The sequence below is a fragment of the Jaculus jaculus genome, chromosome 10 (assembly GCF_020740685.1).
Source record: "Jaculus jaculus isolate mJacJac1 chromosome 10, mJacJac1.mat.Y.cur, whole genome shotgun sequence".
Classification (NCBI taxonomy): domain Eukaryota; kingdom Metazoa; phylum Chordata; class Mammalia; order Rodentia; family Dipodidae; genus Jaculus; species Jaculus jaculus.
This window is the reverse complement of record NC_059111.1, coordinates 25,600,352-25,627,958: the sequence shown is the minus strand read 5'-3', so window position 1 is coordinate 25,627,958 and position 27,607 is coordinate 25,600,352. Positions and strand designations below refer to the sequence as shown.

Below are 27,607 nucleotides of genomic sequence, written 5' to 3'. Positions count from 1 at the left end.
ACCCAAATTTGATTCCCCAGTACCCACGTAAAAATCAGATGTACGAAGTGGCGCATGTGCCTGGAGTTTGTTTGCAGCAACTAGAGGCCCTAGTGCACCCATTCTCATCTCTCTCTCTCTCTCTCTCTCTCTCTCTCTCTCTGTTGGGTGTGGTGGTGCACACCTTTAATCCCAGAGGGGCAGAGAGAGGACGATCACTGTGAATTTGAGGCTAGCCTGATGAATTCCAAGTCATCCTGTGTTAGAGCAAGACCCTACCTCAGAAGGAAAGAAAGAAAGAAAGGAAGGAAGGAAGGAAAGAAAACATGCTTTTAAAGAAACTGAGTTCTAGGGGAAGTATGGATGACCAAGGTCCCCAGCCAGTCAAAAATGAGGTTGGGACACCGTCTTTGTTGTCTGGCAGTCTCTGTGTCTCGTGGTCTGGGGGAGTACTCAGGGAGCGGGGTGCAGGCTTGGTCCACGGGCTAGGACAGGCTGTTCAGTGCTAAGCTGGAGGGAAATGTCACAAGTAGGCCCGGGTGTCTGGGGTGGTCAGCTAGGGACTGGAGAGACTTAGGAAAGCAGGTGGGGTTGCCAATCTCCCGCGAAATGCACCAGGGGCACAGCCATCAGCTCTGTGCTGTGCCTACATGAGGGTGAGACCCGAGATCGCCACCCAGCAGGGCACCCACAACCCCACCGAAGCTGAGGCTGGCAACCAGAGATTCCTTGTAAGCAGGGCCTGGCTGGTGGGAAGGCGGTACCAAAGGCCCAGCCCACCACCCAGCCTGGTGCGTGGCTCTGCTCCCAGCCCGGCCGCGGAGCGTATGGGGTGAGTGTCCCTGCCTGGCTCCCACTTTCTGTTGTCTCCCTCTTGCCACCCTTTATGTTGCCACTTGTCTTGGCCTGTCCTCGGCCTGGGTCTTATCAGTTTACCCATTACGTTGTGGGTGGTGCTGGGTATGCAGGGAGGTGTGTTCTCCGGGGTCCTGGGATAAAGGTGGTTGACTAACAGAGGAGGTGTTACATTTGCCAAGTGTATTGTGTGGGTGAGGGCCACACGGGACCTGAGCATGAGTGATTCCAATGCCAACGACAGTTCTCTCTCCAAGACCACATGAGCGAGATCAGAGCTGCCCCAGGGCACAGGCCCAGTAGCCTCGCTCCCAGTGGTCAGCGTAGGGCTCCTCTGCCCATCCAGGGGTCCCATGTCAGGGGCCTCTGGGTGCCCAGGAAGCCCCATGCCAGGCACTCTCAGGGATGCAGAACAAGAAACGACACCATTCTCAGGACATAGAGACAAAGACAAGGCGTGGTGCAGAGTGCCACGTTAGGACTTTGGCAATGTGTTAAAGAATGTTCTGGAGCCGGCTGATGATTTTGTTACTCTCTACCTGGTGGGAAGGGCAGTCCCCCTGCCTTGACTTTTTCATTGGCGGGTCAAGGGCAGACCACTCCTCCTCGGTGTTGGAACATAGATGCAGACATGTTGAGAGAGCCGACTACCAGATCTGAGGCCACCCTAAATTATAACTTCACTCTCCTGGCTGATGCCTTCCTGCCTCCCCTCAATCCACACCTTTGCCTTGGGCAGGAGCAGCCCTCACCCCCAGCCCCAGTACAGAACAGCCTCTTCCCACTTAGACACTTTGGAGAATTAGAGGCCTTTTTTTTTTTTAAAATAATTTTGTTTATTTATTTATTTACAAGCAAAGAGAAACAGAGACAGAGAACGGGCATGCCAGGGAGTCTAGCCACTGCAAATGAAGTCCAGATACATGCGCCACGTGGGTCCTGGGGAACCGAACCCAGGTTGTTAGGCTTTACAGGCAAGCGCTTTAACCGCTGAGCCATCTCCCCGGCCCCTAGAGGCTTTCTTTATCTCCCTCTCTCCCTTGCCTCCCTTGCTCCTAGCATATAGGCTAACACTTTTCCTCTCGCCAACTGAAAATCATAAAGCCATGCAGAAGCTCCCTTTGTCTTTTGGATTCTCAGAGCGCCCCCCTCCGTGGCCCCAAGCTTCGGACTCCGCCTGGCTACATGTGCTATGAGATTTCTAATCAAGCTCCAATTCTCTCCCTTTCTTTGATCTATGACTGGGGCCTCAGTTTCCTCACAAGATTGGACAAGATGACCGCTGTGAACCCTCCCTCCTTGGTTAGTGTTCTAGTTGGGGTCGGGGAGGGGTTCTTGGCTAGCTTCCAAGATCAGACTCCTGAGTGAGGCCTCAGAGGTGGCCACCCCTGCTCCCAAGGCAGGCATGCTCAGAAGATACGTAAGAAACCCTGGGCTGAGTGACTTCCTGCTGGAGAGGGGTGAAGTGTACAAGGCATGGCCTGCATGGACAGTGGGACAGGACATTGAGCAGTGTCTGGAAATTGTCCGCCAGGAGCCAGGTGGGTACCCTGTGGGAACATCCACCCACAGACTCCCAGAGGTCCCCTTGCTTTGGCTGGCAGGACTGTGGTGACTGCCTTTTCTCGTGTTACGGCTGAGGAAGCTACACCATGTTCCCAGACCTTTGGGAAGCACCCGTCACCTTCTCTCAGCATCACTCCCACAAAAGCTGAAGTGACAGCTGGTCCCTCTGCCTCATTCGTGACCCTTGAACTTCTTCCTGGACCCCAGCCTCAGGCTATGAGCTGTCTCTTGGACAAGGCTAGTTTCCTGTCTTTTTCTGGCTCCTCCTCTTGGAGCTCCAACCTGAAGCCCCCAACATATGCCTTTGGGACATTAGGAAAAATGACAGTGAGGAGAGAGGGAAGGGCATCATATCTCTTGGAGCTCCAAGGCCTCCCTGGACTGAGGACCAAGTGAGGGTGCATGCCTCACTTCCCACCCTTCAGCTCAGAGCTTCCCAGTGGGGGTGGAGGTTTCCCAGGGAGAGCTGGAGTGAAAATTCAGCTCCAGCCCGCATCTCTACCAGCTTGTCTCCCTGGATCCCCTCCATTCTTCAGCTGGGGCTCAGCCTCAGCCTAGGAAGGGCTAAAAAAAATTGGTCTCAGGCTGTGGCACAAGGCTGCCTTTGTGTGGAGGTCAGATTCCAGCAACTCCATGGCCTGGTTTGACCCAACTACTCCACGGGAGTCCAGCCTGGAGAGCACAGTGCAAGCCCCTTACATTTCTTGGGAACTCAAGGAGACCAGGGAGACTCTGAGGGGCCCAGGGTGACCTGGGACTCCTATAGGCAAGACTCCCAGGGCTATAGGTAGAGGGAAGGTTAGGGCTGAGCAGACCTGGAGGAGAATCAATACACTGGGCACAAAGGAGACTAGGTCCCAAAGAGACAGAATGGGAAGTCGGGAGTTCTACTTCTAGTAAGTCGTGGGTCAGAGGAAATCACAACCAATGGTTTCTTAGCACTCAGGAGGCTGAGGCAGGAAGAAAGCAAGCTCAAGGCCTGACTGGGCTTCAGAGATGTAAGAAGGGAAAAAGAAAAGACAGAGAATGATGAATGTGTCTTTCATACTGAAATAATGCAGATGAAAACAATTCAGGGCTGGGGAGATGGTTCAATGGATAAAGTGCCCGTATGCTGTGGTTCACATTGATGGTCATCTCGACAGGACCTAGAACAGTGAGGGACTGTGTGGATCACATTAGCCTCTGTGCATGTCTTTGAGGGATTCCCTTGATTGAGTTAATTAAGGTGGGAAGACCCATCTTAACTTTGGGCAGCACCATTCCCTAGGCCGGGGTCCTGAAAGAAGAGAGCTCACTGGGGAGGCAGAGGCAGGAGAGTCACTGTGAGTTCAAGGCCAGCCTGGAACTACAAAGTGAGTTTCAGGTCAGCTTGGGCTAGAGTGAGACCCTACCTTGACAAAAACAAAACAAAGAGAGAAAAAAAGAAAAAAAGGAGAGAGCTGATGGAGTGACAGCACCCATTGCTTTCTACTTCCTCTGGGCTAATGTGACGATGGCTCCCTGCTCTTGCCACACTTTTCCTATGAGGGTAGACTCTACCCTCTGGAAATCAACTGAAATAAACTCTTTTCTTCCCCAGGTTGCTTCTAGTTAGGTATTTTGTTCCAGCAACGAGAAAAGTAACTGATATACCATATAAACACGAAGACCTGAATTTGGATCCCCAGAACCCATGGAAATGTCAGGTGTGGTAGGGAGTGTCTACAGTCTCAGTGTTGGGGAGGCAGAGACAGGGAATTCCTGGGGCTCACTGGCTAGTCTAGCCGAAGCAGTGAGCTCTAAGTTCAGTGAGGTCTCAAAGGATAAGGTGGAGAGTAATCGAGGAAGACACAACACCAGCTTCTGGACTCTACACACACCTGCACATACAAGAGCACCCCCACACATTTAAACATGCATCCACACACACATGCACACAACACATATGTATACATGCCCACAGAGGAATGCAAGGAAGTTCCTTAGCACAGGGCCCAGCGTGTGTGTGTTGGGGGAAGACCATGGAACTTTCTACCCTCTCAGAATCTCACAAATGACTCTCTCTTGGGTCTCTCAGTCTTATGACAAGCACTTTGCCAAAACATAGTTTCATAACCCATCCACCCAATCTGTGACATCTCCTTGCTCCTCCCTCCAAAAGCCACTCACTTAGCCAGTGAGACCAAAGATTGCAAACCTGGCCTCAAGCCCTGGCACTCTCCTGGTGGGAACTCAGTTCACATCCACCAGGATCTCCAGACTTCGTACTCATGGGTCTGCCTTCCTCTGCCTGTGTCTGTCCCTGGAGTGATCTGTCAGGCTGGGCATTCATGGAGGATAGGAACGAAGGCTTGCCTTAGCTTATCACCTCAACAGTCCAGAACACAGGGTTGGGGTTTCTCTGTACAAGGCGAGCTGACCTGTCCGACAACTTCCCACACTTCTGGTAAGCTAGATTGTTGGCCTTGCCGCCTCCCTGCAGTCCCAGGCCTCTATTAACTGTGATATCCTCCCTCTACCCTGCCTGCCCCGGTTGCTCAGATGGCCCTATTTGGCCCCTCAGATGGGACCTTTGTTGGGATTCTCAGTCCTTTCACTCAGACCCACCTACCTCTGCAGGGCTACAGCTGTATAAAGCAACTGAACCTATAGGCTGGGATTACAGAAGTATTCCTAGGGTTTTCTCACCTTGGCTCCATTCCTACCTCTACAATACCAAGAATACCAATGCCACCACCTACCCCAGGAGCTCCTAGGCCCCAGGGCTTCACTGGCCCAAGACACTGGTTCTAGCACCCGCAGGAAGCAATTAGTAAGTCTTAGGCAGGCAAGATGAAGGGTAATGGCACCTGGGTGCCCAGCAGGTTGGTGGAATGTCTTGTTCCAGAAGGTTCCAGAAGGATGGGTGGTGAGGGCTGCCTGGGTCCCAGTGGCCTTGCTCCTGGCCAGCTCTGGTGCCCATCAAACCGTTCTCTGAAACCAGGGGTCAGTTCCTTCTCCTTTCCCTCTTGGGAAAGGTGTAAGAGGTAACCCCTATCCCTTGATGGCACCCTCAGTCTTCAGGCCAGAGCCCTGCCAAGGTCACCCTAAAGCCCAAAGGCAGCATGACTGATGGCAATAGCAAGCCCACTTATCAAGGAGATTGGGAAAAGGGGTACCCAAAGCCCTCACCAAGGCCTCCATTACTGTGCTCCTTTGCAGAAGGATGTAGGATTGTTTGAGGGATTTTTTTTTTATCCCCCTTGGTTTTTTGAGATAGAGTTTTACTCTAGTCCAGGCTGTCCTGGAATTTACTCTGTAGTCTCAGAGTGGTGTTGAATTTGCAGTGTTCCTCCTGTCTCTGCCTCCCCGAGTACTGGGATTAAAGGCATGCACCACTATGTCTGGTGGCTGCTGTTGTTTTTTTTTTTTTTTTTTTTTTTTTTGGTTTTTGGAAGTAGGGTCTCACTCTAACCCAAGCTGACCTGGAATTCACTATGGAGTCTCAGGGTGGGCTCGAACTCACGGTGATCCCCTTACCTCTGCCTCCCAAGTGCTGGGATTAAAGGTGTATGCCACCATGCCCGGCTTGTTTTTGTTTTTTGATGTAGGGCCCCGGTCTAGCCCAGGCTGGCCTAGAATTCACTATGTAGTCTCATGTTGGCCTTGAATTCACAGTGATCCTCCTACCTCTGCCTCCTGAGTGCTGGGATTAAAGGCATGTGCCACCATGCCCAGCATATTTGAGGTTTTTTGTTTTTTTTTTGTTGTTGTTGTTGTTTGTTTGTTTTTGAGCCAGCATCTTGCTGTATATCCCTGGCTGGTCTTGGAGTTGCTATGTATCACAGGATAGCCTCAAACTTGCAGTGGATTTTCTGCCTCAGCCCGCCTTGCAAGTCCTGGGATTACAGGTATATGTTACCCCACATAGCTTATCTTCCTTATGCCTCAGTTTCCCCACGGAAAATGGGCATAATGACCTGTGTCCTACCTTCTGCCCTTTAGCCCAAGACAACACTCGTGACAAAGCAGAGAAACCCTGACCCAATCATGCCCTCAGGCCACTTTAGGGACCTAGCAAAGCCCAATCAGAAGAAATATAAGCAAAGAAGACTCAGAGACCTCCTCCTCCTCCCCTAGCCCTTGGTTCTGGTCTCATGGGGACACTTAGAAATGACCCCTGTTGTCCTAACTTGCCTCATTGCACACACTGCCACCCATCCCCCCACATCCACAGGTCCTCTAACCATTAGGACGCATGCACATCCAGATGGAAGGATGCTCTACAAAACCACAGCCAGTTCAACACGGCTGCTCCACAAACACAGCTCTCCTCCAACCTCAACCAGCTCCCACCGGAAGCCACGGAGTGGGGGCAATCTTCACCTCTTCCAGTGGCTGGCAAATTCACAACCAGAAGATCAACAGCATGATGCTGAGCTAGGACCCTAGCATTTCTTCCCTTTTTTAAAAATACTATCGTTACAATATTGTACAGTGACTGAAAATGAACAAAGGCTGCATTATTATTATTGTCCTGGTACCTTCTCAGGGCAGATGATAACTCTGCCTTCCTTGAGGCACATTTATCTAAGGAGAAGGTCACTAAAAGATCATGTGACTTTACAGGCTCCAGAACAAACTATGCTTATTTGTACCCACCTGCCTGCCCCATGTCCCAGTTAGCTGGGCCAAAACTCTCTAGGCATTGCTTATCCAAGTCTCCTCCTGCCTTTCAGCAAGATGAGCAGCCAACTAGAGCTCCAAGACTCTGATCTCCTTCCCTGCTTTACTGAAGAGGGGATCAGATCTCTACTACCATGCCCCCCCATGTGCCTCCATTATGCCTGGCCCTGATGTCAGTTGTAGCAGACAGCTTTAGGTTCGCTGAGATGAACTTTCAGACCAGGCACAGTTATAGAAGGAAGGGATTTATTGTAGATCCATGGGAAGTTCTATAATGGACCTGCTTTCACAGGTCCAAGCAGAGAGAGAGAAGCCACAAGCCAAAAGCCACACAGCACACTTCAGGACTCGAGATGGGACTCGGAGCTTTGTATATCTTCAGATTGAAATTTCAAACCCACCACCACACCTTAAGATCCACCCAGTGACCACCTCCTCCAAGTAAATAGTTCCAGATCCAAAGTACAAACTAATAAAATACTCAATATATCGGGGGGCCATCTATTCAAACTACCATATTCCACCTCTGGCCTCCAATAGATTCAAAACTATCACACATTGCAAACTGTATTCAGTCCAGTTTCAAAGGTCCCCACAGTCTTGACCAACTTAATAGAGTCCCAAAATCCCAAGTCTCAGCTGAGATTTAAGATTATCTCTATGCCAGGTATGGTGGTGCATGCCTTTAATCCTAGCACTTGGGAGGCGGAGGTAGGAGGATTGCCATGAGTTCAAGGCCACCCTGAGATTGCATACTGGATCCCAGGTCTGGGTTACAATGAAACCCTACCTTGAAAAACAAAACAAAACAAAACAAAAAAATTGTCTCAGCTGTGAATATTGTAAAATCAAACAAGTTACATACTTTCAACATATAAAGGCACAGAGTAAACATTTTTAACTGGTGTAAGGCATAGCAAGGAAAAACTAGAACAATGTAAACTCAACTACCATCAAACAAACATCAAACTTTCATAGTTCAGGTCGAATATAACCAGAGACTGAGTGTCTCCAGATTTTCCAGTTCCACCCCTCTAGCTGGGCTGGGTAGCCAGTGAAAACTTCCATCTCTAGCTAACAGCCTCCATGGCAGCCCTTGCACAGTCCTGGTATATCCAAAATGTCTTCAGGGCTTCATGCAAACCACAGTCCATCTTCGAATGGCTTTGGCAGCCTAACAGAGTCATCATGCCCTGTCTCATGCCTCATCTCAGCAGTGGCTCCTGGAACTATGTACAATTCATGACCACTCCACACACATTTTTCACGCTTCCAAAACTAATACCAGGTGTGTAGGACACAGCCATATTCTTAATTCAGGGAAAAAAAATAAATTGTAACCTTGAAAATCAGGTTCCTTCTCCAGTTAACTCTTTCCAAGAGTTTATATTTCTATCAGTTTTTCCTCAGGCAACCTCCCCATTGTTTTAATGTAAAGCAGTTGGGCCATGCTCTATAACATTGCTAATGTGTTAACAATACCAGCTTCAGTAACCTAAGACCAGTTTCAGTGCCTGTAATTTTAACTTGCTTGAGGTTTTCCAATTTAAAATCTTAAATCTGAGCTGGAGGAATGGCTTAGCAGTTAAGGTGTTGGCCTGCAAAGCCAAAGGACTCAGGTTTGATTCCTCAGGACCTATGTTTGCCAGATGCACAAGGGGCTACACACATCTGGAGTTCGTTTGCAGTGGTTGGAGGTCCTGGAGCACCCATTTTCTCTCTCTCTCTCTCTCTTTCTCTGTCAAATAAATAAATAAAAATAGCATGTATGTAGATGCCATATGAAACCATTACTTCGTATGCTAATTAAAATCTTAAAACTCTCAGTCTAATATCTTTTGCCAAGTACATCAGTCCATTACAAAGTTAACCTTGATCAAACTCTCTGGGCCTGGGCAGCAGGACACAGCCAGCCCTTATGCCAGTAGCCCAGCTCCAACAAAGTCCTCTGCAGTCTTTCCTTAGAAAGTTCATAAACCAAGCCTCCAAACGCACTTCTCTCTGTACTTAGCATTCTCAGACTCTCATAAGAATAGTCCATAATACTGGGCTTATCACTCCAGAAGCCATCTTCAGTTGCAAGTATCAAGTCCATGCCCGTTCCTCAAGAACAAAATTTCCAAAAGACCAAAATCCACATAGTCAGATTCATCTCAGCACTCTACCCCACTCCATGGTACCATTTTTTTTTTTTTTTCGAGGTAGGGTCTCACTCTAGCCCAGGCTGACCTGGAATTCACTATGCAGTCTCAGGATGGCCTCAAACTCCATGGTGATCCTCCTACCTCTGCCTCCCGAGTGCTGGGATTAAAGGTGTGTGCCACCACGTCTGGCTTGTGGTACCCATTTTTGTAGTAGACAGCTTTAGGTTTGCCGAGATAAACTTCCAGACCAGACATAGTTATGAAAGGAAGGGATTTACTGAAGTTTCCAGGTCCAGGGAAAGTTCCATAATGGCAGAAGAAGCTGGCCTGCCTCACAGGTCCACACACTGAGGGTGAAGCCGAAGCCACCAGAACACTTCAGGAACTCCAGGTGGAACTAGGCACTTTGTACATCCTTTTTTTTTTTTTTTTTTTTTGTTTTTCCAAGAAAGGGTCTCACTCTAGCCCAGGCTGACCTGGAATTCACTATGTAGTCTCAGGTTGGCCTCAAACTCATGGCGATCCTCCTACCTCTGCCTCCCGAGTGCTGGGATTAAAGGCGTGCGCCATCACGCCTGGCTTCTTTGTACATGTTTACATTGGAATTTCAAACCCACCACCACACCTTAAGATCTGCTCAGTGACACCGCCTCCAGCCAGGTGGTTACAGATCCAAACTACAAACTAATAAGATACTAAATATATCGGGGGGCATCTATTCAAACTACCACATCAGTCATGAGCAAAAAGCTCATTGGGGGACTGGAGATATGGTTCAGGAGTGAAAGGCACTGGCTTGCAAAGCCTGACAGCCTGGGTTCAAACCCCTAGTACCCATAGGAAACCAGATGCACAGATGTGGTGCATGCATCTGGGATTTGTTTACAGTGGCAAGAGGTCCTGGTATGTCCATGCTCTCTCTCTCTCTGCCTGCCTCTTTCTGTCTCGTTCTCAAATAAATAAATACAAATATTTATTTAATTTTATTTGGTTTATCGAGGAAGGGTCTTACTCTAGCCCAGGCCAAAAACATATATATACCTATATTTTAAGAGTTCAGTAGGGGGCTGGAGAGATGGCTTAGCGGTTAAGCACTTGCCTGTGAAGCCTAAGGACCCCGGTTCGAGGCTCGGTTCCCCAGGTCCCACGTTAGCCAGATGCACAAGGGGGCGCACGCATCTGGAGTTCGTTTGCAGCGGCTGGAAGCCCTGGCATGCCCAGTATCTCTCTCTCTCCCTCTATCTGTCTTTCTCTCTGTGTCTGTCGCTCTCAAATAAATAAAATAAAAAAAAAATTAAAAAAAAAAAAAAAAGTTCAGTAGGATTCTTAGTGTGGACATAGCAAGAGTACCACGGGCTCCTCCCCAGAGTTCCATGCTGTGGCACCCCTGGCCCAACTCCATCTACCATTCCACCCAGCAGCCCCAGCTGTCTCACCTGCATAGTCCAGTGGGGCATCGTTGACCTCTGGAGCTGGGTGCTTGAGATCGTGGCCCAGGAGTTCTTTGGAGGACGGCTGTCCATCAGTCAGGGAGCTGATGAGGGAGAGGGGGAAAATGGATTAGAACACGGAAGCATAGTCTAAGCTCAGGGATCCCGGTCCAGCCCTCACTTCAGCACCCCCAGAGTGACATTGGCATCTCTGCCATGAAACTGTCCAGTGGGACCCCCAGAGGGACCCCATCACAGTCAGGCCTCAAGACCTTGGCCCTCTCAGAGGCTACACAGCCCACCCCTTCTGGCCCTTCCCTGTAGGCTCTAAGGGCTCAATAGAAGGGATTAGGCCATGCTGTGTGTATCTCTGGGCAAGGTCACATCTCTCTCTGAGTCTCATATCCCCATCTTGTCAAGAAAGTGGCTGGGAGGGCTGGAGAGATGGCTAAGTGGTTAAGGCATTTGTTTGCAAAGCCAAAGGACCCTGGTTTGATTCCCCAGGACCCACATTAGCCAGATGCACAAGGGTGCGCATGTGTCTGGAATTCATTTGCAGTGGCTGGAGGCACTAGTATGCCCATTCTCTATCTCTCTCCCTCTGCCTCTTTCTCTCTCTCAAATAAATAAATAAATAATACATTTTTAAAAAGTGGTTGGGAGATTTTCGAGCCCCACCCAATAGAATACAGGAGTTGGGGGTTGGGAGGACGTCCTGCCTACCATTTATCATGTGCTTAGAAACTCAGAGTGGACGTGAGGACGTTCCTAGAACCCTTGGAATCCTGAGCAGGCCATAAAGTGAAAAGCTCTCCTCCTCCACAGTCCCTGAGGACACGCCCCCATAACTGATTGTCGTCCCCCCCAAAGATAACATGTGGAGCTGGGGTGCCCTGGGCCTCAGTGTCTTCCACCTTCAATCCTGCCCCAGCTCCCTTTGGTGGCCTTGGATAAAGGGTCTCTTCTTTCAGCCAGCACAGACCAGATACTGGACTTGTGTCATCATTTCAACCTCACGGTCCCTTTCAGGGTTTACCTAACCACACCTTACCCTCCTGGGTAGCTGAGCAAACAGATTTCAATACACACACACACACACACACACACACACACACACACACACACATCTTAGGATCGCAAGATTGTACAACACCAGACACACATTATGCACTCATAGCTGTGTAAACAGCACATACTGGAAGTGTGGAGTGGGCAACCCGTACAGCTGGTGGCGGAAGTCCTGAGGGTATGGCCCTGGCTCCAGGGAGTCCCATCTGTCTCATAGGATGGGGGTAGCCCCATCCCCGCCCGGTTCCTGGGAAGCCAGGCCAATTACCTGCTTCGTACATTCGGCCTTATTCCTTGCTGGCACTGCAGGGTCAAACTAAGTTTTCGAACGCACCCAGGCCCACCTGGCAGCAGTCTGTTTAAGAACCTGAGATAAGTTTTAAAGCAAAAGACATTCGGAGGTTATGGAGGCAGGGGGCAAGGGAAGAGGGAGGAGAGGAAGCCGAGCTGGCCCCTTCCTGTGCGCATTGTGGCCAGGCCTGGGCCACAGGGCAGGAGCGTCCCTGTAGTTGCTGTGATGACCTGTTTCAGGAAATCTGTACAGCATCTCTTATGCCTCTCTCTAGGGTGTCAGATAGGAGACGCCCCCACTTGGGGACAAAGACTGCAATGCTACCTAGCAGCTAGCTCCTGAGCTCCCGCGCCACGGCTGGCCTTGCTCTGTCTCAGCCCATGTCCTCAAAAGATGGGGCCTGGACAGCAGGTTAAACTCTGCTCGGAAGAGATCTGCCTTTGAAATCACAGGCTAGAGAGCCACCCCCAAATTAGCTGAGCCTGTAATCTCCCACCATCTCCACTGCCTCCCACAAACAGGCCTGTTCTGAAGGTACAGGTAACACTTCTCCAGCTAATTAAATTTGAATGAACTGGTTCTGGTTTTTCAGATGGATAAACAAGGAGTAAATGAGAAGATAGTCATGGAGGAAGCCGAGGGCCAAGCCTACTTATCCTGATGAGAGCCTATGTTTATAGGGCTAAGGAGAAGCCCCTCCTCCGGGCTGAGTCTTTTCTCATAGCCCAGCACCCACTGCAGTAGAAACCTGTGTTCGTGTCCAGCAGCACCTCTCTACAGGGAGGGAGGTGGACCTTGGTCTTCCACCAGGGACTCAGGGAGACCGGACACCTCACTTACCCCTTGCAGCTGGCCCACAGAGGGTCCTGTGCTTATGTTAAGAATTTGGGGTGCCTGATGAAGAGACAGTCCAAAACAAATTTTCCAAATGAGTTGAGCCCACTCATGTTCCTGCCTTTGAAGCTGAGGCCCTTAGGGGGGCTGTTCTCTGAATTAGAGTACACCGAGCCTCCCCCACACCTCTCTTCCTCTCACTCTGGGGTCTAGTTAGTGACAGACTTCACCAGCCTGGCCTGTCACTTTAGAAGTAGCAAGCCAGAACTGTCCACCTGCCTCGCCAACACAATGTTGCCTCACATGCTGTGATCATCATCATTGATGACAGAGGCAATTTTTGTTGTTGTTGTTTGTTTTTGCAGGTAGTGTCTCGCTCTAGTCCAGGCTGACCTGGAATTCACTATATAGTTTCAGGGTGGCCTTGAACTTGCGGGGATCCTCCTATATCTGCTGGGATTAAAGGTGTGCACCGCCACGCCCAGCGATTGTTTTTCACCCTGTCCTACGTCACTTCTGGTAGCAACTCTTCAATTTCCTTGCGAAGCAGAATGAGAAACAAACTCGCCAAGCTGGTTAGAAGTGTAAATGCAATTAGTGATATTCCAAAATAAATCTCTTAACTTTTCCTCCAAACCTGGCTCTTCTCTTTTACTCTCCAAAAGCATTTGCTGGGGGAGGGGGTCCTAGATGGTACAATGCTTGCCTTGCATGTCTGCAGAACTTGGGCCAATCTTCAGCATTCTGGGCCCTTCTCCTGGTTCTCTGCTACTTCTGGGTGGACAAGTGGCCTGTAAATGACCTCAAGCAGGTGAGATGACACTACTGTGTTGATCACAATTGTAATGACTCTGCCAAAAGTGATTAACATTTTATTCCTGTCATTCTGGAAAATTATACTCCTCCGGTGCTCCCGAAGTTGGCAGGTGTCCTGAAGGAAGAAGTCACCCTCACCTCGAGTAATCGAATGTCAGTAAAGTGGGAGAAGGGACTGGGGGTGAGGGGGTGCTGTCTTGCTTCTGTCTATTTTGAATTCCTATCCTGAAAGAAGGCTCCCTTTCACCTCCAGGGGGACAAACATCTCCTCACACGAGCAAACCAACGAAACCCAAGTTCTTTCCCTTTTCCCCCAGCAACATGCATAGCAGGAAAACCAAGGCATGTCTGAGCGACTGCGACATGAGGCATGTAGGACAGAGGTGTGTGGGAAGGCCCGCCCTCCATCCCCCCCTGATTCTGTCCCCACCTTGCCTTAGACTTCCTGGCTTAGCAGGGGAGCTGGTGGGAACTATTATTAAGACACAGAACCTCCCCGAATCCTTGACCCTTCCTTCAGGAAGCCCTCCTCCATTTTCCTGACACCTGCCAGCTCAGGTTCTAGCCTGGAAGGCTTGGGGAGTTTCTGAGAACAGGGGTTACTCCTGGCTCAGCTCTGATCCTCTGGCTGTGAGTATTCACTGTCGGGGCTCAGGCAGAGTTGGTTGGGTGTACCCTTCAAGTTGACGAGTCAAGGAGAGCCTCTGTTTTCTAAGTGATCCCCGCACAGCGAGGACCTTTGCTCTCCCCATTTAGTCCTCAGCAGCCAGGTTGCTATTCTGCATACAGCCAGGACTCAGTGAGTGTTTTCTTGAGACAGCCTAGTATTGCGGTCCCCCGGAAGCTGCTGTCCTGCCTGCGGGGGTCCAACGCACTTTACAAACTGGGTGATGACGGTCAAGTCACTGCGTGTCTCTGAGCCTGGGGTTTCCACCTATTTTGCTGTGGCGCTGTGAGGATACGGGCCAGTGCTTCGTGTACAGGGCTGAGCTATCTGCCATCCTCACCACTGGCAGACCCTCAGGTTTCTCTCAAAGCGAAAGAAGATGTTCTAGTGAGATAGGAAAGGTCAGTGAGTGGGGTCAAAAGCCCCAAGCCCAAGACTGGGGGTCCAGGTGCTCTACTAAGTACTTCCCCTGAGAGATGGGTAGATGGGCAGGAAGGTGGGACCCTGGTTCCTTACACAGTCCTTAGGACGGAGCTGGCAGACCTGAGAAGAAGCACCTCTGGCATGGTCCCTGTGGGGTGGCTGCACCCCGCGAGCTCACCCGGGAGAGAGGGAGAACCTCAGAGGGCGTGTCACGGCGTCCCCGGCGGGGAGAGCCACCACAGCCCCAGAGAGGCCCGGCTGCGCCACACCGCCCTGCAACAGAGACACAGTGTGAGTCACAGCTGAGGCCTGGCAGGATGAGGGGCAGCTGCCCTCCTTTAGGGCATGACTCACAACTCCTGGGGCTGGGCACCTGACTGTAATTTACTGCCTCCTAAACCCACACGTTCCCTCCACCTGATGGAGAACAGCATGAGCCCTCACGGGAGGCGGCTGCCTCGGGGCTGCGGGCACTGTGTTCTCTAGAGCCAGTTGAACAAATCCATCACATTTTGAGGACTCGTGTTTTGCAAACGCTCCTGATCACCATTCACTGCCTTCTCTGGTACTTGACCTCCTCACTTCTCTGCCCAGGGGCAAAGTTCACAATGAAGGCATTGCCTAATACTGCTCTATATCCCCCAGACCCCAAAGATGCCATGAGGAAACCTGTTATTCTAAGTTAATTTAAAAATTAACAATGTGGGGCTGGAGACATGGATTAGCGGATAAGGCGCTTGCCTACAAAGCCTAAGAACTTGGGTTTGATTCCCCAGAACCCATGTAAAGCCAGATGCACAAGGTGACGCATGTATCTGGAGTTCATTTGCAGTAACTGGAGGCCCTGACATGCCCATTCTCCCCCACCTCTCTCTCTATATATATAATTAAAAACAGAAACAAAACAACACAAAGAAGACCACACAGGGGCTGGGGAGATGGCTTAGCAGTTAAGGCATTTGCGTGCGAAGCCAAAGGACCCAGGTTCAATTCCCCAGGACCTACGTTAGCCAGATGCACAAGGGGGCACACGCGTCTGGAGTTTGTTTGCAGTGGCTGGAGGCCCTGGCACACCCATTCTCTCTTTCTCTCTGCCTCTTCCTGACTCTCAAGTAAATAAATAAAATATAAAAAAAAAAAAAGAAGTCCCAGCACTCGGGAGGCAGAGGTAAGAGGATCGCCGTGAGTTCAAGGCCACCCTGAGACTACAGAGTTAATTCCAGGTCAGCCTGGACCAGAGTGAGACCCTACCTTGAAAAACCAAAAAAAAAAAAAAAAAGAAGACCACACAGTCCTCAGCCCTGGCCACTTAGACCAGCCCCTGGCATCAGCCGAGGTACCCCAAAAAGTAGCATAACGTGCAAAGTTGTGTCCACACAGGCCTTCTTCCCGCTACCTAACACTGCAGACCCCGCTGCCCCATTTCTTTTTGGTCTGTATGGACTGCCTCATCTCAAAGAGCAGGCCCCTGGCCCCTCTCTCCTGACCCCATCTCCCAGCTGTGCAGGCCCCTGCAGAAGACTCGAGGCCGAGGTCATGCCGCGGCGTCTCCGTTCCCCGTCCCTCGGGGCTCACCTCTCTCCTTTCCGCGGTGGCAGGCTGGGGCTGCACACCGTCTGCTTCTGCAGCTAAGGCATGGTGAATCTGGGAGCCGGCTGCTGCGGTGCCCCGGGTTCCGGGTGATGAGCCACAGGGGCTGGGCATGAGTGGGGACCCGCCCCAGCCTGCCCTGAGGCTGCCGGCGAGGTGTGGCCCCAGATACCTCTGACCCACATGGCACAGGCCCAAACTGCCCACCTGTGTGACTCTTACATAAGAGGCACGGGAGGCAGGACAGGGACCTGCTGGTGTAGTAGGAGCTGGCTGTCATCCCTGCCAGAGCCTCGGGAGAAACTGCTCCTGCCACTGGGTCACCTACCTAGGAGCCTAATTTGGGTGCCTGGGGCTGAGCCAGAAATTTGACTTGTTTTTTGTTTGTTTTTTTTTTGGGGGGGTTGCCGATTTTACTTTTCCTTCCTAAGTACATGTACCATGTCAAATGGCTTAGTCCTTGCATCCTCTTTTCAGCCTATAATGTCAGTTTTTATTTTTATTTATTTATTTGAAAGAGAGAGAGAGAGAGAGAGAATGGGCACACCAGGACCTCCTTCCACTGCAAACGAACTCCATATGCATGCGCCACCTTGTGCATCTGGCTTTACGTGGGTCCTGGGGAATTGAACCTGGGTGCTTTGGCCTTAACCGCCAAGCCATCCCTCCAGCCCCTATAATGTCAGTTTTATTAATAGTCCTATTTTCCAGATGAACTGATGGAACCCCAGAGGGCTATAGGCTTGTTTGGCATTACACAGCCAGCAAAAGGCAGAGGTGGCATTTGAACGTGGCTCTCCATGGCTAGTTCTGAAGCTAAGACACCACACATACTAAATTTATTCATGGCTTGCATCTTAAAACTCAATGAGCCTTTTGTTTTGTTTGTTTTTATTTGTTTTGTTTTTAGAGGTGGGGTCTCACTCTAGCCCAGGCTGACCTGGAATTCACTATGTAGTCTCAAGGTGGCCTCAAATTCACAGTGATCCTCCTGCCTCCGCCTCCTGAGTGCTGGGATTAAAGGTGTGCACCACCACACCCGGCTCAGTCTCTAAGCCACTCCATCCTGTCCCTGCATCTGGAGAGCCCCGGCCATGGTAATAAATGTCCCTGCACTTTACACTTGTCCTTCTATTGCCTCTCTGCCCTCCCCTCCAAGCCCCCAAGTCTGTAAACAGGCTTTCTGGTATCCTCTATAACCTATAATCTATAATAATAATATAATCTATAATCTTCTAGGAGAACCCCTTCCCACCCCCCCCCTTACTCTTCCCTTTATACCACTCTTCCTGTCCCCTGCTCCTTTTGGGAGTGTTTACCTCTCCTCAACTCTAGTTATCACCTGGCACCTAAACTGGTAAACAAGAGCCTTTAACCACTGAGCCATCTCCCCAGCCCCTAGCAGGCAGCTGAACTCCAAACTCCAAGCTGCCGCCAGGCTGGATGAGGGCTGGCAGAGGTGAGTGGCTGGAGATTGCAGGCTCTAGTTTTAAGGACAGGGAGCTGGGCACAAGGAAAAGCCATGGGAAAACATGGACTATGGGAAAACTGCCTGGTCCAAGGAGAGATGACTACCAGATCGCTACACTAAGCTAAATCAATGTTAGCACACCACCTTCAAGAATATTCTGCTCTGGGGCTGGAGAGATGGCTTAGCGGTTAAGCGCTTGCCTGTGAAGCCTAAGGACCCCGGTTCGAGGCTCGGTTCCCCAGGTCCCACGTTAGCCAGATGCACAAGGGGGTGCACGCGTCTGGAGTTCGTTTGCAGAGGCTGGAAGCCCTGGCGCGCCCATTCTCTCTCTCTCCCTCTATCTGTCTTTCTCTCTCTGTCTGTCGCTCTCAAAATAAATAAATAAATAAATAAATAAAAAGAATATTCTGCTCTGGCCAAGCATGGTGGCGCACGCCTTGAATCCCAACACTCGGGAGGCAGAGGTAGCAGGATTGTTGTGAGTTCGAGGCCAGCCTGAGAATACATAGTGAGTTCCAGGTCAGCCCGGGCTAGAGTAAGGCCCTACCTCAACAAACAAACAAATAAACAAAGAATATTCTGTTCTTCACTCAATTTCCACTCCTTAGTGGCATCTTTTCCCAGTGATCCCTGTCCACTACCTCTTGAGGACACTTTGAGCATTTCATTTGAAGCGCAGGTTCTGAGCGTCTTAAAGGGTTAAGGAGCCCCTTTGAAAACGTACTAGAAGCTCATCCATGGGCTTCTGTACCTAAAGTCACTTGCTATTTCTGGTTCCCATGGGACCTTCAGAAGCCCAGGCTGTATTAACACTCCAGCCCCTGTGAAGTCCATGGAAGGATCAGACCTGTCCCTTGACCTGGAAAGCTAGAGATGGAGCTGCTCTCCTCCTCCTCCTCCTCCTGTTCCTCCTCCCTCTGCTTTAGCCCTGCTGGTGTGGGCCAGGCAGTGTTGCAATGACTTAGCATCATGACTTAGCATCATGGCTCGCCAGTAGAAATACCCCTACTTTAAGTTTAGCAGTGACCCCATAAGGCTGGATGTAGTTTCCAGATTAATGAGATTCAAGGGAAACATGTAATCCCTTTTCCATTTCCTTGCAAAACCCACCTGCCAGGCCTACCCTGGCAGAGTCCTCCTCCAGGACCCCAGCTGCCAGATGGCTTCCTAGAGCTGGCTGACTTGTCCAAGGTACTTAGCATTTAGGGAGTGGGAATTGGCAGGAAATAAAAAATATTAGCTGGGCGTGGTGGTGCACGCCTTTAATCCCAGCACTCGGGAGGCAGAGGTAGGAGGATCACCATGAGTTCGAGGCCACCCTGAGATGGTGAATTCCAGGTCAGCCTGAGCTAGAGTGAAACGCTACCTCAAAAAAATTAAAAAAAATTAAGCCTGGTGTGGTGGCAAATACCTTTAATCCCAGTACTCGGGAGGCAGAGGTAGGAGGACTGCTGGGAGTTCAAGGCCATCCTGAGACTCCATAGTGTATTATAGGTCAGTCTGGTCTATAGCAAGACTCTACCTTGAAAAAAATATTAATTAAGTCTTTATTCCCAAGGCGGAAATAGTCTCTGCCTGTCCCAGTGATTGACAGCTTATAAGGACACTCCCCACTACTGTGAGTGTTAATTTAGTGCCTCCTTTGTGCCTGACTTTGCATGGGCCATAGGGACAGAGGTGGGTAAACTGGATGTAGCTTTGAGATGATGGGCTTGTTGTCTAGTGAACATGTATGTGTTCAAGTCTACCGATGGGTTGCTGGTTCGAGGCTTGGGGAGGACATGAGAAGACAAAGGGAAAATGTTGACGGGGGTGGGGGGCGGAGGGGAAGGTTTGGCTACTTCCTGTGGGGCGATGGGGACACAGGTGGCAGACCCAGGCTGTGGGCCATTGGGTCTTGCTTTCCCAGATCATGAGTGTGGCTTCATACCAAAGCAGAGGTCTGCCAGGCATGTGTGGTCCCTCAGAAAGGGAAGGGCAGCCAAGCGTGGTGGCACACACCTTTAACACCAGCACTCGGGAGGCAGAGGTAGGAGGATCGCCGTGAGTTGGAGGCCACCCTGAGACTCCAGAGGGAATTCCAGGTCAGCCTAGGCTAGAGTGAGACCCTACCTTGAAAAATAAAAAAAGAAAAAAGAAAGAAAGGGTAGGGCAACAGAGGTCTAGCTCACATCCCCCAGAGCCACCAAAGGGAACAAATTAAGGCAGGGGACCCTGGGGCCATCGACTGACTTGAGACCTAGCAAGAGTGTGTTTACAGAGAGGCCTCACCCTCCAAAGCCTCATCCTGGCTTGGCCTTGGTTCCCACCTTCGTGGGTGAGGCAGCCAGCTCACGTCCCCAGCTGGCAGCATTTGGAGTGCTCAGCCTTGTCAGGCAGAATCCCTCTGCCTGTTGTAAGGAAACAAAAATGACAGGCATCGGGCTGGAGAGATGGCTTAGCGGTTAAGCGCTTGCCTGTGAAGCCTAAGGACCCCGGTTCGAGGCTCGGTTCCCCAGGTCCCACGTTAGCCAGATGCACAAGGGGGCGCACGCGTCTGGAGTTTGTTTGCAGAGGCTGGAAGCCCTGGCGCGCCCATTCTCTCTCTCTCTCCCTCTGTCTTTCTCTCTGTGTCTGTTGCTCTCAAATAAATAAATAAAATTAAAAAAAAAATGACAGGCATCAAGTTCTAATGCAGACTCCCAACGAAGAGAGTCAGTAGTCTGGCCAGACCCAAAGCAAAATTCCCTGGGCATTGAGATCTCTGGGTCATGTAACCTTGAGCGAGTCTTGATTCTTCTCTGGGACTCCATTTCCTGAGCTGTGACAGATAAAGGGCCTTCCAATATTTTTCTAAAAATATGTATTTTATTTACTTATTTGAGTGAGAAAGAGGCAGATAGAAAGGCTAGAGAAGGCTGGAGAGATGGCTTAGCAGTTAAGTGCTTGCCTGTGAAGCCTAAGGACCCCAGTTCAAGGCTCAATTCCCCAGGACCCACGTTAGCCAGATGTACAAGGGGGCGCCCGCGTCTGAAGTTCGTTTGCAGTGGCTGGAGCCCTGGCGGGCCCATTCTGTCTCTCTCTCTAACTGCCTCTTTCTTTCTCTGCCTGTCACTCTCTAATAAATAAAAATAAACAAAAAACATAAAAAATAAAAATAAAAAAAGAAGGGCTGGAGAGATGGCTCAACAGTTAAAGCACTTGCCTGTAAAGCCTAACGATCTGGGTTCGAGTCTCCAGTACCCACATAAAACCAGATACACAAAATTGTGCGTGCATCTGATGTTCGTTTGCAGTTGCTGGAGGCCCTGGTGCACCCATCCTCTGTCTTGTTTCTCTTTATCTCTCTCTCTCTCTGCTTGCAAATAAATGAAGAAAAATCTTCAAGAAAACAAACAGAAAGAAAGAAGAAGGCTGCAAGTTAGCCACTCACCCGTGTGCAGCACTTACTGGTGTCAAGCAATGTACTATGCACCTTATGTGTGTGGACACAGGCACCCTCGTGACAGCCCAGTGGATTATTGTCACTGTCCCCATTTTATAGATGAGGCAACAGATGTGGTTAATAATGGAAATTACCCGAGGCCTTTTGCTCAGTAGAATCAGATACAAACTCAAGTAAACGGGCTTCGGAGCTTGTGTCCTTAACCAGCCACCTGTACATGGAAGGCTGGGCCCACTGGGTGATGGGGTGCGGCAGGACAGGGATGAGGAGGAAAGAGGTGAGAAGTTATCTCAGGTTCTTCAAAACCCATTTTTTTGTTTGTTTGTTTGTTTTGAGGTAGGATCTCGCGTTAGTCTGGGCTGACCTGGAATTCACTCTGTAGTCTCAGAGTGGCCTTGAACTCACAGCAGTCCTCCTACCTCTGCCTCCTGAGTGCTGGGATTAAAGGTGTGCATCACCACACCTGGCTTAAGCCCATTTTTGGGGTTTATTTTTATTTATTTATTTGAGACTGATAGAGAGAGAAAGAGGCAGATAGAGAGATCGAGAATGGGTGCACCAGGGCCTCCAGCCTCTGCAAATGAACTCCAGATGCATGTGCCACCATGTGCATCTGGCGTATGTGGGACCTGAAGAATCGAACCTGGGTCCTTAGGCTTCGCAGGCATGCGCCTTAACCGCTAAGCCATCTCTCCAGCCCTTAGACCCATTTTTTGATACAATCTTCCATTTAATGGTTTGAAAATTTGTTGTGTATAAATAAAGTATGTACATTAAATCTTAATTAAGCCTTCTTCTTATGTGGAATTTATGGCAGACACAGATAACTGCCAACTGATGGGCCTGATCACTACAGGGACAGCAAGGTGCAGTTTAGAGTTGACATGATTCTTTTCCAACGACTACCAGAAAATCGCCATCTCCCCATCATTTGCCTTTCATTTTGTTTTGTCCTTTTGAGGTACGTGGTAAACAGCACTTGCTTGCAAAGCCTGCTGGCCCAGGTTTGATTCCCCAGTACCTATATAAAGCCAGATGCACGAAGTGGCCATGTGTCTGCAGCTCGTTTGCAGTGCGCCCATTCTCTCTCTCTCTCTCCCTAACAACTGAGACTTAGGCTGGGAGGTGGATCAGTGGATAAAGCACTTGGCACAAGCATGAATGTGGAGCCCCTAGAATCCCCGTCAATGCAGACGCTGTGGCGTGAGCATCTGGAACCCCAGCAATTTCTCCAGCAAGAAGGGAGGTGGCAGGCCATGGCATTTGCTAGGGTGAAACCTGGGAGACCCTGTCTCAAACGAGGTGAAGGCTAGACAACTAATGTTGTCTTCTGAGTGCCACATGCATGCTGTGGCATGTGCACATGCACACACACACGCACACACACACGCGCACACACACACACACACACACACACACACACTCCCTGGGCACTTGTATGTGCCAGACAATATTCCGACTACCCTGCAGGTACTGGCTCATGTAGTTATCTCAATAGTCCTGACAGGGAGCTACTGAACCATGATCCCCATCTTATGAGGGAATGGAAGTGTGGGGAGGTGAAATAAATCGCCAGATGTCATGTCGCTAGTAATGGGGCAGTCTGACAGATGTGTGTGTTGGGGGGTGGTGTGGGGGATGGAACCCAGAGTCTTGTACTTGCTGGGTAACTCTCTACCACTGAGCTGTACTCCAGCCCCCAGACTTCATGTTCTTCTTTTTTTAAATTTTTTGTTTCGTTTATTTATTTGAGAGCGACATACAGAGAGAGAAAGAGGCAGAGAGAGAGGGAATGGGCATGCCAGGGCCTCCAGCCACTGCAAACGAACTCCAGACACATGTGCCCCCTTGTGCATCTGGCTAACATGGGTCCTGGGGAATCGAGCCTCGAACCGGGGTCCTTAGGCTTCACAGGCAAGCTCTTAACTGCTAAGCCATCTCTCCAGCCCAGATTTCATGTTCTTAATCTGCCCTGCCTCAAACTGAGTGAGGCTCTATGGTACCCCAACTTCTCTCCACATGTCTCAGCAATGTGGCATTTCCTATAAGGAACTGACCCAGAACGGCAGACACTGTGGATAAGGCACTCGTTTAATGTGCATGTATTTTTTAAATATTTTATTTATTTATTTATTTGAGAGAAAGAGAGAGAATGGGCACACCAGGACCTCCAACCACTGCAAAAGAACTCCAGACACATGTGCCTCCGGCTTATGTGGGTCCTGGGGAGTTGAACCGGGGTCCTTTGGCTTTGCAGGCAAGCCTGTTAACCACTAAGCCATCTTCTCCAGGCCTGTATTTGAAAGATCTTCAAACCAGCATACTCTTATTCTCTTCAACATGCCATGAATGGCATCTAGCATGCAGCAAAGATTGACTAAGTATTTGATAAAATGCAAAAATCAAGGAAAAAAAAACCCAAAACAGTCAACAGACTTTAATATGACTCAGATATAAAAGTAAGCATGCCAGGACTTTACAGCAACTTCTGTTTGGTTTTTTTTTCAAGATAGGGTCTCATTCTAGCCCAGGCTGACCTGGAATTCACTATGTAGTCTCAGGATGGCCTCGAACTCACAGCAATCTTCCTACCTCTGCCTCTTAAGTGCTGGGATTAAAGGTGTGCGCCACCATGCCCAACACTATAGCAACTATTAAGGCAAATTTGAGAACTAAAGAAAAACAATAGACACCATTGATGAACAAATAGATAATCTCAACATAAAAAATGCAAAGTAAGAGTTGAGGAAATTGCTTAGTAGTTATGAACACTTGCCACTTAGGCACCAGGGCCTCTTGGGCCAGAGACCATCATGTTTGACTCGCTAGAAGTCATGTAAAAATTTGACTGTGGCTATGCATGTCTATAACCCCAGTCTGTGAGTAGAGAGAATGGGAAATTGCGGGGGCTTGCTTTCAGACAGTAGCTCCAAGGTGAGGGATTGATCCGGTATGAAGGAAGGAAATGGATGAGCAAAAAAACAAGGACTTGGGCTGGAGAAATGGCTCAGCGGTTAAGCGCTTGCCTGTGAAGCCTAAGGACCCCGGTTCGAGGCTCGGTTCCCCAGGTCCCACATTAGCCAGATGCACAAGGGGGCGTATGTATCTGGAGTTCGTTTGCAGAGGCTGGAAGCCGTGGCATACCCTTTCTCTCTCTCTCCCTCTATCTCTCTTTCTCTCTGTGTCTGTCGCTCTCAAATAAATAAATAAATAATTTAAAAAAATTTCTTTAAGAAAAACAAACAAAACAAGGGCTTCTGGGGGCTGGAGAGATGGTTCGGCAGTTAAGGCACTTGCCTGGAAAGCCTAGCAACACAGGTTTGATTGATCAGTACCCACGTAAAGCCAGATGCACAAGGTGGCACGTGTGTCTGGAATTTACTTACAGTGGCTAGAGGCCACTGTAAGTATGCATGCCCATTTTCTCCCTCCCTCAAATAAATAAATAAATAAAACCATAACAATTTTTAAAAATTACTTCTAAAAAAAGAGAGGACACCTGACATTCTCTCTGGCTTCTGCATTCACATGGATGTGGTGCACACGTCTGCACACACATACATAACCACACATCACACACACACCACACAATACTCAACATGCACATGCAAGCACAAAAATTGCAAACTATAAGGAAGGTGCAATCTCTGATTAAAACCTGAAAGATGAAGGGCTGGAAGATGGCTCAGCAGTTAAAGGAGCTTGTTTAGGAAGCAGTGCCCACTTCAAGTCAGATGTACAAAATGGTGTATGTACCTGGAATTTGTCTGCAGCAGCAAGAGGCCCTGGTGTGCCCATTCTCTGACTCTGTCCCTGTCTCTCTCTCTCTCTCTCTCTCTCTCTCTGTTTCTCTCTCTCCTAGAATCCTTCTAAGTAAATACATATTGGTTTTTTGAGGTAGGGTCTCAACTCTAGCCCAGACTGACCTGGCTTCACTATGTGGTCTCAGGCTGTCCTGAAACTCATGGCAATCTTCCTACCTCTGTGTTCAAAATGCTGAGATTAAAGGTGTGTGCCACCATGCCTGGCTATTTTTTTAAAAAAAGAAAGTACTTGGGCTGGAGAAATGGCTAAGCGGTTAAGGCATTTGCCTGCGAAGCCAAAGGATCCAGGTTCAATTCTCCAGGACCCACGCAAGTCAGATGCCCAAGGGGCACATACATCTGGAGTTCATTTGCAGTGGCTGGAGGCCCTGGTGTGCCCATTATCTCTCTTTTCTCTCTCTCTCTCTCTCTCTCTGCTTGCAAATAAATCAATAAAATTAAAAAAGAAAGTGCTTTTGTCAATGAATATATATATGAAAGTCTCAGGGTGACCTTGAACTCATGGCAATCCTCCTATCTCTGCCTCCCGAGCGCTGAGATTAAAGGCGTGCACCACCACGCCCGGCTCACAAAAAATATTTTAAAAAATGTTAGAAGAGGGCTAGAGAAATGGGTTAGCAGTTAAGGCACTTACCTGTGAAGACTAAGGAGCCCGGTTCAATTCCCCAGGACCCACGGAAGCCAGATGCATTAGGTGGTGCATGCATCTGGAGTTTGTTTGCAGTGGCTGTAGGCCCTGGCATGCCAGTCTCTCTCTCTATCTGCCTCTTCTTTCTCTCCCTCCCTCCCTCTTTCTCTCAAATAAATAAATAAATAAAATATTTTGAAATGTTAGAAGAAAGTATAAGTAAATAGCATAACACTGAGTTAAGATATCTTAGCTATTATACCCATAATGCAAGCAACAAAAGAAAAACAGATAAATTAGACTTATCAAAACTAAAGCTGGGCTGGAGAGATGGCTTAGTGGTTAAGCACTTGCTTGTGAAGCCTAAGGACCCCTGTTCAAGGCTCGATTCCCCTGCCCCACATTAGCCAGATGCACAAGGGGGTGCACACATCTGGAGTTCGTTTGCAGTGGTTGGAGGCCCTGGCAGGCCCATTCTCTCTCTTTCTCTCTGCCTCTTTCTCTCTGTGTCTGTTGCTCTCAAATAAATAAATAATTAAACAGTGAAACTTAACAAAAAACAACTGAAGCCATTTGAACTTCAAGGGATACTATCAAAAACAGGAAAACCCAGAAAAATGAGCATAAATATTTGCAAATCAGACTTGTGGTAAGGGAATTGTATTTAGATATGTAAACCTTTATAAATCAATAATAAACAAAAAAAAGCTGGGTGTGGTAGCGCACACCTTTAATCCCAGAATCCAAGAGTGAGGGGTAGGTTCCAGGCCACCCTGAGAATACCTAGTGAATTCGAGATCAGCCTATGCTAGAGTGTGAAAACCTACCTCAAGAAACAAACAAACAAACAAAAAGATAAATAATCCAATTAAAACCTGGAAAATATTTGAATAAACATTTTTTTAAACAAAGAAGGTATAGAAAGCCAGGTATGATAACATGTGCCTTTAATTACAGCACTCAGGAGTTTGAAGTCAGCTGATTCTACAGAGTGAGTTCCAGGTCAGCTTGGGTTAGTGCAAGACTCTACCTTAAGAAGAAGGAGGAGGAGGAGGGAGAGGAGGAGGAGGAGATATAGAAATGGGCTGAAGAGACTGCTCAATGGTTAAAGGCACTTGCTTGCAAAGTCTGCTAGGCCAGGCTCAATGCCCCAGTGCCCATGTGAAACCAGATGCACAAATGGTGGGCTCATGTACCTGGAGTTCATTTACTTGCACTGGCAAGAGGCCCTGCCACTCCCAATTGTGTACTCACTGTCACTCTCACAAGTAAATAAAAATATTTTTTAGCAGGGCGAGATGGCACACGCCTTTAATCCCAGTACTGGGGAGGCAGAGGTAGGAGGATCGCCGTGAGTTCGAGGCCACCCTGAGACTACATAGTGAATTCCAGGTCAGCCTGAGCTAGCGTGAGACCCTGCCTCAAAAAAATAATAATTTTAATTTCTTTTTAAAAGAAGATATAGAAATGGACAAAAAGAATGCTTCAAAAGTTACTCAACATCGTCAGCCATCAGGTCCAAACCACATGAGATAGCACCTCACACCTGTGAGGATTGCTGAACTCAGAAAGATTAAGGGCGTTGCCAAAGGTGGAGGAACTGGAATCCTCCCAAGTGCTGGTGTGTGCAGCTGCTTTGGAAAACAGTTTCGCAGCTCCTCTAATGCTTTGGTGCCGAGCTTGCATATGACCCGCTCCTAGGCATATGCCGAAGAGAAGAGAAACCAGGTGTCTACACCAAAACCTGGACGGCAGCGTTATTCATAAGAGCCCAAACCCGCAACACCTTCAAATGTCCATCAACTTATGAAAAGGGAAACAAAATATGAGATTGAACAGAATAGGATGCAGCCGTAAAAGAAATGAAATGCTGTCTGTCGGGTATGGTGTGTCGTGCCTGTAATCCCCGCACTAGGGAGGCTGTGGCAGTTCTGCCATGAGTTCAAGGT

At 49.2% G+C, this 27,607-nt stretch overlaps 1 protein-coding gene across 1 annotated transcript in view; it reads right to left on the bottom strand.

Annotated features, from left to right (window-relative positions):
- The window catches only part of Acsbg1 (acyl-CoA synthetase bubblegum family member 1), an 83,874-nt gene that overhangs the window by 45,063 nt on the left and 11,204 nt on the right, over nucleotides 1–27,607 (bottom strand). Inside the window, exon 2 of the mRNA XM_045160729.1 lies at nucleotides 10,628–10,725. Coding sequence (XP_045016664.1) covers nucleotides 10,628–10,725 — 98 coding nt within the window. The remainder of the gene's footprint in view (nucleotides 1–10,627; nucleotides 10,726–27,607) is intronic.